The sequence below is a fragment of the Rhincodon typus genome, chromosome 27 (assembly GCF_021869965.1).
Source record: "Rhincodon typus isolate 14 chromosome 27, sRhiTyp1.1, whole genome shotgun sequence".
Taxonomy (NCBI): domain Eukaryota; kingdom Metazoa; phylum Chordata; class Chondrichthyes; order Orectolobiformes; family Rhincodontidae; genus Rhincodon; species Rhincodon typus.
Window position 1 is genome coordinate 3717048 of NC_063358.1, and position 10558 is coordinate 3727605.

The 10558-nt window shown below is 43.0% G+C and overlaps 1 protein-coding gene across 4 annotated transcripts in view; it reads right to left on the reverse strand.

Annotated features, from left to right (window-relative positions):
- The window catches only part of LOC125486285 (S-adenosylmethionine decarboxylase proenzyme 2-like), a 54746-nt gene that overhangs the window by 26615 nt on the left and 17573 nt on the right, over positions 1-10558 (reverse strand). For 2 of the 4 annotated variants that reach the window (XR_007264970.1, XR_007264971.1), the window contains exons 2-4: positions 10117-10325; positions 9134-9236; positions 9006-9048 (exon numbers count right to left, since the gene is read on the reverse strand). Coding sequence is in view for 2 of the 4 variants with exons in the window: in XM_048613183.1 (XP_048469140.1) it covers positions 4528-4555; positions 9006-9048; positions 9134-9236; positions 10117-10230 (288 nt within the window). In the remaining 2 variants the exon portion in view is untranslated. Of the gene's footprint in view, positions 1-4319; positions 4556-6108; positions 6172-9005; positions 9049-9133; positions 9237-10116; positions 10326-10558 lie in introns of those variants that run through there. The other 2 variants (XM_048613183.1, XM_048613184.1) reach the window with 2 other exon arrangements.

Consider the following 10558-nt stretch of genomic DNA (forward strand, 5'->3'; position numbering starts at 1 on the left):
GAATAAGCAAGCCCCCGGTTTAATGAATTAACTGAAAGTCAGCACAAACAGCGGCACACTCCCCAGTTGCCTCAGTAGAGTGTCAGCCCACGTTATGTGCTGAAGTGAAGACATGAAGAGGTGAGAGAGCCACTGACTGATCTGCAGCTGACACCAATCCCTAAGCAATAGTCACTGCCTAAACTCATGCCCTTCTCAAGGGCAGTTAGAGATTGGCAACAAATACTGGACTTGCCTGCAGAACGCACATCCCATGACATGGGATGCTTGGATAGCTGGTATTGCACTGTGAAGCTGTGCAGAGTGTTACTTGATACTGTTACAGGGATGTTTAAGGCAGAAAGCATTTTTTAAATAAAAGCCTACAAACTGAATTCTAGATTGTGGAGAATTTAACGTTTTTCACCTCATCAATCTGTGCAGAGGTGTTATTACACATCTCTGGAGCAGATGAGACTTGAACCCAAGCCTGCTAGTCTAGGGGTAGGAACATAACCTCTGCACCACAAGTGTAGAGATTTTGATGCAGTTACAGTGACACAATGCTGTAATGCTGAGCAGGATTTTCACTCTAGGGGTGGGGAAAGGCGGAGTGCTTTGTTTCCAGGTGCCCATGGCATATTGTGATTTTTATGGATGGGGGTATACCACCTTTTTTAGCCTGGAGACTGAGATCCTGTCACATTAATGATAGCGGGTCAGCTGTCAAAGCTGGATGGCCAATTCAGCTTGGAAGGGTCAGCAGGCTGCAATGGAAAGTGGGTAAGATAGAGGGCGAATTCAGATGGAGGCAGCCTCCCTCCAACTTCTTAAAATCTTAACACATGGGTTTTCCAACCAGAGCGTCACTAGACAAGATGTTAAGAAAAAAGCATGAGCTTTCCCAGCAAGTTCTGTTTTCAAAAAAGAAAGCCTGTGTGGATTATTGGCTCCCAAACCATTTGTTCTTAAATTCATTCATAGATATGGGCATCACTAGCTGGGCCAACATTATTCAATGTGGAGGAGGAGCATCCAGGAAGGCGTGGAACATCTCAAGACGTAGCATCGGGTAAAAATGGAAGCCAGGCGAAAACAGCAAAAGGAGCGCGCTGCCACACCAACGCATCACCCACCCCTTCCTGTGACCACCACCTGCCCCAAAGTGTAAGAGAACCTGCAGTAGCCATATTGGTCTTTACAGTCACCTACAGACTCATGCTGAGAATGGAAGAGAGTCATCCTCATCAGCAACGGACTGCTGATGATGATGATGACCCTTAAGAGTCAACCACATTGCTGAGGATCTGGAGTCACTTGTATTCCAGACCAGGTAAGGACAACAGCGGCCTTTCCTAAAAGACATTAGTGACCCCGATGGTCTGTAACATAATCAACTGTTGTTTTATGGTCATCATTCGACTTTAAATGGGATTTTTTTGTTTTAAATCAGATTTGATCCCCACCATCTGCTGTGGTGGGATTCAAACCCAGGTTCCCTAGAGGATTACTGAATTGTTAGTCCAGTGGTACCACCAAAATGCCTTAACCCCCTGACATAATGAGGCATCCTACTGGCAATGAAAGCATCCACTGCCATCTTTGGGAACCTGGCCTCTGACTAAGTATTCATGATGGCCTAAAGGCCTCTACATCCAATGTCAGTGGAGAACTGAAAAATAAACTGACATCCTTGCCCGACATTCTGTTATTGTTCTGCAACTCCTTCATTCCTGCATTGCAAAGCGGTGCACTTTAAGACAGGCAGACCCCAACTTACAAGTGTCCGACTTACAAATGCTTATATCTGTAAACTCAATCCCACACAGGCGTGTAATTTTAAAGTTCCGACATACATTTCCTCGGACTGACAAATGGCTACTTTACATTGTCCTTCACTGTGTTTCAACTTGTGTACAAATCAACTTGTGAACAGAACTGATTCACATTGCGGAGACTGCCACAAGCATTTGAGAAGTACTTCAATCCAGCCATTTACTTGACTGATTTGTAGCAACTCTCAACAGCTACATACATTCCCAATTGTCAGCTTATCTACTCTAAACCATGAATTATGCAAATGTACTCACGGATAGAATTGACGTTCATGACAGCGCAGACTCAAATCTAAAAAGCTTTTCAGCAGATAACTTCCAATTCCATAAAACCATTTGCAATTAACCTGATCTTACAATCAATTAATGCTAACAGCTACAGTACAGTGTGCTGACCTTCATTCCAATATGTTGATACAGTGTTCCATTGTTGCTAACTCTAAAACCACCCAAAGACCTGGGCCTGATTCTGCTCAAGCTGTAAGTGCTAATAGTTAACATGTCATTAAACTGGACACCATTTGAATTAGCAGTACTTGTTTGAGAGACAATTCCACACAGAATTGTTGGAGAAAGAGGCCATTCAGCCCATCATGCCCATTAAATGAGCCTCAGTACCTCATGCCAATCTTCTTTTTCCCCGTACCCTGGCACATCACTTTTATCCAAATAACTATCCAATACCCTTTTTGAACCAGCCTCCACCACATTTCCAGGCAGTGTATTCCAGACAAACAGGAGGGTGGAAGAACACAGCAGGCCAGGCAGCATCTGGAGGAGAGGAGCAGTCAACGTTTTGGGTATTACCCTTCTTTAGGACTCCTCCTCTCTGGGGAGAACAGTCCCAACTTCTGCAATCTCTCCTCATCACTGAAGTTCCTCACCCCTGGAACCATTCTTTTGTACCACTTCTGCATTCTCTTCAATATATTCATAAAACCCATTTCAGCACATAATTTCTGCAGCTACTTGAAGAAATTGAAGTCAGATGTCTCTGTGAACTGCTGTGGGCTGCCTGAATGCAGGCATCAGAATTCCCAAAATGGAATAGTGTCAGGCCACATTCTGAGATAATACTCCCACTGCAGTAAATCTGTGACCGGCAGGGAATCTGCCACCTGGACTGTTTCTGAAGTATGCAGTAGTCCTCATAGAGCCTGAGAATCCCTGTTGTTTCCCAAGCTCAGAAAGGCTGCGACTTCATTGAAACAAAGTGATTGCACAAGAGTAACAAATATTTTAAATTTCCCAGCTCCTGAAAGATATGTGCTGGGAGCATTGCAGAATGCCTCCTATTCTGGCACAGTAACTATGGCAGAAACACCACTAATAAAGGGGCTGTAATAACATCCCTGGACTAGTAATCCAAAGGCCTAAACACCTCCCAGTCGCGAACTACTTCAAATCCCCCTCCTACTCCCTGGATGACATGTCCATCCTGGGCCTCCTCCAGTGTCACAACGATGCCACCCGGAAACTGGAGGAACGGCACCTCATATTCCGCCTTGGAACTCTACAACCCAATGGTCTCAATGTGGACTTTACAAGCTTCAAAATCTCCCCACCCCCGACCTCATCCCCAGACCAGCACCCCCTCTCATCCCCGCCTCCTTGACCTGTCTGTCTTTTCTCCCACCTACCTGACCCTCCCTCCTCACTGACCAAACCCCATCCCCACTTCCCACCTACACTCACCTTTACTAGCTTCATCCCGCCTCCTTGACCTGTCCATCTTCTCTCCCACCTATCTGCTCCACTATCCACCTTCTATCACTGCACCCCCCCCCTATTTATTTCAGAGCCCCCTTCCCCTCCCCCATTTTTGAAGAAGGGTCCAGACCCGAAACATCAGCTTTCCTGCTCCTCTGATGCTGCTTGGTCTGCTGTGTTCATCCAGCTCCACACCTTATTATACCAGATTCTCCAGCACCAGCAGTTCCTACTATCTGAGTGAGTTATCTACCATTCTTACCTGCTCTGCGCCATAATTGACTCCCGACCCACATGATTGTTTTCAGATAAGGGGTAACAGATTTAAAACTGAGATGTGGAGGAAATACTTCTCTCAAAGAGTGGTGAATCTGTCGAATTCACTCCCCCAGAGTGTAGTGGATGTTGGGCCATTGAATAAATTTGAGGAAGAGACTGACAGATTTTTAATTAGTAACGGGTTGACAGGTGATGGAGAGTGGGCAGAAAGTGAAGCTGAAGTCGCGATGAGATCAGCCATGATCATATTAACTGACAGAGCGTGCTTGAGGGGCTGAACTGCCTACTCTTGATCCTATTTCTTATGTTCTTATGCCTCTTAACTGCCCTCTGAAAGGACATAGCAAGGCTCTTGATTCATGGACAATTATGCAACAACCAGACCCCTGAAAGAATACAGAGAAATAAAACAGAGATTCTACTAAAATGACAGAGGACACCCAAGGAGTCTGGGAGCAAGGTCTTGGAGCAATCATACTTCGGGCATAATTTACAAACCATTATCAAAACCCTTGGTTCAGATGTGAGTAAATTTGCTTACCTTTTCTCTTGTATTATAAATCAATTGTTTTGTGCTGCTTTTCCTCAGTGGATTTGCAATTTGTTTTTGCTTACAGAGCAAACATTTTGTTTATTTACTCTAGCTCACTTTGTGCTTTTCTTGCCAACCTTCCTCCCTTTTCCCGTTATTTCCATGATTGCAAAATATATAATTCTCCTCACGTCACCCCTTTATTTCTCCCCGTGAATGCCTGCAGTACAGAACCAATACAGTTAACATAAGACCCCCAATTCAAAGAACACAGTATTGCTCAGGATATTTATTTCTATGCTATACATAATAAAATATTGAGGAAAAAAATATAATTTTAATTTTAATGGTGTACTGCTTGGTGTCATACTACATTTCCTGCATCACTCTGATTTAGCACATGGTACTAATGTTCCAAACAGGGTGAAAATGATAGAGCTCATTTACTGAGTCTGCACTCCAGACAAGGGAACTGTGTCCTCTGGGAGCATGCATTCAAAGTTTGTGTAAACTATGCCCACAATTTTCCAGCCTTCACTGCACATCCTTGCCTCAGTCTCAGAAACTGTATGGAAATAGGGCAGAATTCACACTGTGCACTGCATAAAATCACAGCTACCTGTGACTGAAAGGTGGTAATCCATCTTGGAGACAGATGATGCTGATGCTCTGTTGGAGCTTTGTTGCCTGGGTTAGAGTGTTATTGGAATTCTATACTGACATTGTCTGACTCACTATACTGACTCACCGCCAGACATTTGTTACTCTAAAATTTGTTATTTTTCCACTAAACGTGTATCATACACAGTACAAAGTCCCCAGTTTTGTGTGAAATGTCCGTGGTCCTCATATAACCAGCCAAACATTTACTGTTCCCCTTATCGTTTCCAGCATCAGATAAATGTTAGAGCAAGTGATGCAACCTACAACAATAGAATAGAATAATAGTGTAGAATATAGAAACATAAAGCCTTGCAGCATAGAATGAGACCATTTGGCCCATCAGATTCATAGTGGCCACCGAATAGCCATCCAGCTTAACGTCAGCGTCCAACTTTTGGACTTTAGCTTTGGCAGTTGCAGCCATCAAAGCCGATAAGCAGATCATAACCGTTTAAACGTGATGAGAGGTTCTGCCTTGATTATTATTTCAGGGAGTGAGTTCCAAAACTCCACCATTCTCCGGAATAAAAGATTGCTCCTTGAATCTCCCCTAACCCTTCTACCTCAAACTCACCCTGGTTACAGATACATCAGCCATAAGGGGAAATAATTCCTGCAGGGCTAACAGGCTCCAACAATTACCTTTCAGACAAAAAGAAGATGGTGTAGTTTAGCATGTTTTGATGATATCATTTGGTTCTGAATGTCAAGCAATGAGAGTTTCTCGAAACCAACTCCACCATCATGGAACGTTGTGACATTGGTGAGGAAAAAATTATACATTAATTTTATTTGCAGAGTCAGATTTAGAGTAGATAATGGTTACAGAACCAGAAAATGATTCTCTCATTTTTCCTCAAAGTGGTTACTCAAGCTGGGGTGTAATTTCTGTGTCAGGATCTCGTCAGTATCCATCATTGTCCATGTCGATTTTTCAAATGAGCAAAGTAACAGATTCATCCAACAGCTACAAGAACCCATAGTGGTAATGATCTCTGGATAGCAAGCCAGAATGATGACAGTGGCTAATCCTGCAGTATCCTGCACTCTTGCTCAGTCACTGACTCCCTGACTCAGAACAAGAAATTCGGAACAATTAAGAGTCATAACGTCATGCCTACTGGTGTCAGATCACTTGCTACATTTATCCCCTTAGGTCAGTAAAGTCAATACCTTTCAAAGAAAACAGAAACAAATGAAACACTCCTGGGACTGAGAGCAAAGAGTGAAAACTATTCATTCCCAATTAGCAAAATAAACGATACTTTCAATTGGCTGGGATAAGTCTCATTCTTTGGGCTCTGTTTTATCTTCAGGCTGACATCTACATATGTTTATGTTTCCCTGGCAGAATCTTGCAGCCAAATATCCAACTCAGTCTGGCTGAGCTGGAGATGGTTGTTCAATATGGCAGAATAGGCACAATTAACGAATCCTAACTTAAAACCAAGTCAACTCTTCTGGGATGCTCCCTGTTGTCGCTTTGGGTGGTATCCAAGCAAAGATGAAGGTATTTGACTTTTGTTTCATTCCTTCATCTAAAATGATCTTGGATGTTGTCTACCTCCAGCCCAAACATCAGGCACAGCATCTGCTCCCAGGAAGTAATGTTGTTACAATTATATAAGGTGTTGGTGAGACCACACCTGGAATATTGAGTCCAGTTCTAGTCTCCTTACTTCAGGAAGGATGTGGTGGCACTGGAGGCAGTTCAGAGAAGGTTCACCAGGTTGATTAGAGGGATAAGATGGCTATTGTATGAGGAGTGGTTGAATAGCTTGGTCTTGTACTCACTAGAGTTCAGATGATTGAGGAGGGATCTGATTGACGTATATAAAATGTTCAAGGGGATTGTTAAGGTGGACGTTGAACAGATGTTCTCCTTCGTGGGAGAGTCTTGACAAGATGGCACAGATGTACAGTGAGAGGAGGTAGGTTTCGAACTGAGATGAGGAGAAACTACTTCTCTCAGAGGGTTGTGAATCTGTGGAACTTACTGCGCCACAGTGCAAGGAACTTAAAATCAATCAACAGATTCAAGAAAGAAACAGGTACGTTTCTGATGAAAAATGGGATAAAGGGCTATGGGGAGCAGGCAAGAAAGTGGAGTTGACACAAGGATAAGATCAGCCATAATCATGTTAAATGGCAAATGGGCTCGAACAGCTGAATTACCTCCTCCTGCTTTTAATTCTTATGTTTCTATTTATGCTGGTCTTCTCTATAAATCATGTATGGGAGTTCCAAGAGAGCGGCCAAGAAGATTTTTCTGACAGGAGCCCAAATGGTCTTCACATGATTTCTTCCACAATGGTGCTTTGTAAATTGAAAATCATCTGGGTGACTTCAGTTATCACGCCCAGTTTTTGCTCCAAGTCAAATGGCAGCATTAGATCTTTCAATGATTGAACCACTTCTTGCCTACCATCAAAGGATTACTCTCAATTAAAGATTCAAAGTTACTAAGTAGTTTGAATTTGGTGCTGATTTTGTACGTATAGGAACTCTGTTTAAAAATGCCAACTACCTTTCTTTATATTACTTACTAATAAGAGTTTCAGGCTGCTATACCTTTCAATGAGTAAAAACCCAGCAGTTCGAATATAATATGGGAAAATGTGAGGTTATGCAGTCTGGCAGGAAGAATGGAAGAGATGAATAGTTTTTAAATGGGGAAAGACTACAGAAAGCTGCAGCACAGTGGGATTTTTAAAAATTCATTCATGGCATGTGGGTATCACTGACTGGGCCAGCATTTACTGCCCATCCTTCATTGCCCTGGAGGAGGCGGTGGTGAGCTGCCTTCTTGAACTGTTGTAGTCCATGTGCTGTGGGTAGACACACAATGCCCTTAGGGAGGGAACTCCAGGATTTTGACCCAGTGACACTGAAGGAACAGTGATATGTTTCCAAGTCAGGACGGTGAGAAATTGCAGGTCATGGTGTTTCCATATAGCTGTTGCCCTTGATCTTCTAAATGAAAGTAATCATGAGTTTGGAAGGAGATGTCTAAGGAGTTTTGGTGAATTTTTGCAATGCGTCTTGTAGATGGTACACACTGCTGCTGCTGAGCGTCGGGGGTGGAGGGAGTGGATGTTTGTGGATGTGGTGCTAATCAAATGGGCTGCTTTGTCGTGGATGGTGTCAAGCTCCTTGAGAGTTGTCGGAGCTGCACCCATCCAGGCAAGTGGGAAGTGATCCATTGAACTCTTGACTTTGGGGGTCCTCATGCATAAACCACAAAAAGCTGGCATTCTAATTCAGCGAAGAACAGAAGGGCAAATGCAATAATGGTCTTTATTTAAAAGGGAATGGGGTATTAATAGTATGAAGTTGTTGCTAAAACTGTACAAGGCAATAGTTCAACCACACCAGGAATAGTGTGAACAGTTTTGGTCATCTTATCTAAGGAGAGGTACACTGGCTTTGGAGGCAGTCTAAAGAAGATTCATTAGGTTGATTCTGTGTAGACAGACACTGTGTTCTGAAGAGAGATTGAGTAGGTTGGTCCTGTACGCATTGAAATTTAGAAGAATGTGAGGCAAACTTATTGAAATATATAAGATTCTTTAGGGATTGACAGGAGAGATGTGGAGAGGTTGTTTCCCCTTGTGGGAGAGTCTAGAACCAGAGGGCATCATCTTAGAGCAAGGAGTCACCCATTTAAGACAGGGATGAGGAGGAATTTCTTCTCTTAGAGGATAGAGAATATGTGGAATTCTTTACCACAGAGGGCTGGGTTGATAAATATATTCAAGGTTGAGACGGACAAATTTTTAATCAGCATAGAAATCAAGGGTTATAGGGAAAAGGTAGAAAGTGGAGTTGAGGATTATCAGATCAGCCATGATATTGTTGAATGGTGGAGCAGATTTGATGGGCCGAATGACTTCTGCGCCTACATCTTATGGTTTTATGTCAGAGTTTGTTATATTCAGGTGGCTGCTCACTGTCTTAAATTGGTCTTTCCAAAAACCTGACAGGAAAGTATATTCAGTATAACATACCAGCAGTCAGAATGAACACGTCCCATACAATGGACCACACCATCTGGAACAGAAAGAGAAATTTAGTCTGTGCATATCAGTCAACTTTAAAATATCACAGCAAATCTAAACATTTTAATTTGGCTTACTTGGAAACAATATGTTTAAGAACTTTACTTCTTCCTCAAAACTCCTTTGAGCATAATCTTGGCTTGTTGGTTTTCTAAATTTTTTGCGAGAGAAAAAGATATCCTGAAAAGAAAAAGATTCACACATCAATTACGTCTCTTGTGACCTGCTTATCAGTTGCTTCTTTCTTTTTTAATTCTCTTGTCTTTTTTTTCTGTTGGATTTATCTGTCTTCACTGTTCTGCCATTTCTCACGGCTTGTTTTCTGTGCTCATGAGAAGCTGCTGTTTAACAGTCAAAGCAGAAATACAAGGCAGAACCTCGCTAGCCAGTGAATGAGGTGGGAAATGGCGAGGAAGTTGGGAGAATTGCATGAGTTGGCCAGTGAGGATCTTCTCAAAATCAAGAGCACTAGGTCCCATTTTCCAACTGAGTGTTGAATGATGAGATGAGATTCTCACTGGGGAGCGGCGAGAGGACTCTTTACATTCATTAACATACATTAACATCATCAATATTTCATCATCTCTCCTCATTAATATGCAGTTTCACATTCCCATCCCCCACCCTGGATAGAAACCAGAGGGAGGCAATTCCTGACATGAAAGTCTGAGCAGGTTCCTGGTGATTCTAGTTCACATTTTGCTCCTCCGGACCTCCATCAATCACCAAGGTCTTAGGGCACATTCCATGGGCAGTGACCGCACACACACCTGTCTACCAGGACCCCCAGATGCCCGTTGGCACAGCTAGTGCCAAATTGCCTCTGGCTGACATATCTGGGGCAGTTGACAGGAACCACGTGGGGTAACTGTTGACAGCCAACGCTTGACCAGTTGCCAGGAATTGTGGGAAATCCAGGCAGTGGACTGTATTTCCAGCTGTGGTGCGTGGGGCAATGGTGCATAGGTAATGAGGAGAGTTTGGGAAGATAGTGTAAGAAAACTCACTAGTGCTCAAGGAGAAAATCCCTCCATGAAACTCTCCAAAACTGATACTTTACCGATAATATCTTGTAAGATTCAGCCCATAAACTTTGACCAAGAGTCCAGACTCCTGTTACTTGAGTTGCATGGTAAATAATCCTTTCATTTTGCATTGTATCCTTCCTTGACATGTTGGTGATAAAGTGAAATCTCCCTGGTTTTTCCCTTCCTCAATGGCGTCAAAGCCACAATATGTTTGCGCCAGTTCCAAAAAGGGTCCCACTGCCTGTAACAAGAAGATGGTACCACAGATCTTCAGAATGTAGCGTCTCTTCAATACAAACATACTGCTCTCACCAGCAAGAAACCACATGGAATAAAAAAGATTGTACTTCACACAAAAAGAAGTTATATTTAAATAGAGATAACAAGGTGTAGAGCTGGATGAACACAGCAGGCCAAGCAGCATCAGAGGAGCAGGAAGGCTGACATTTTGGGTCTGGACCCTTCTTCAGAAAA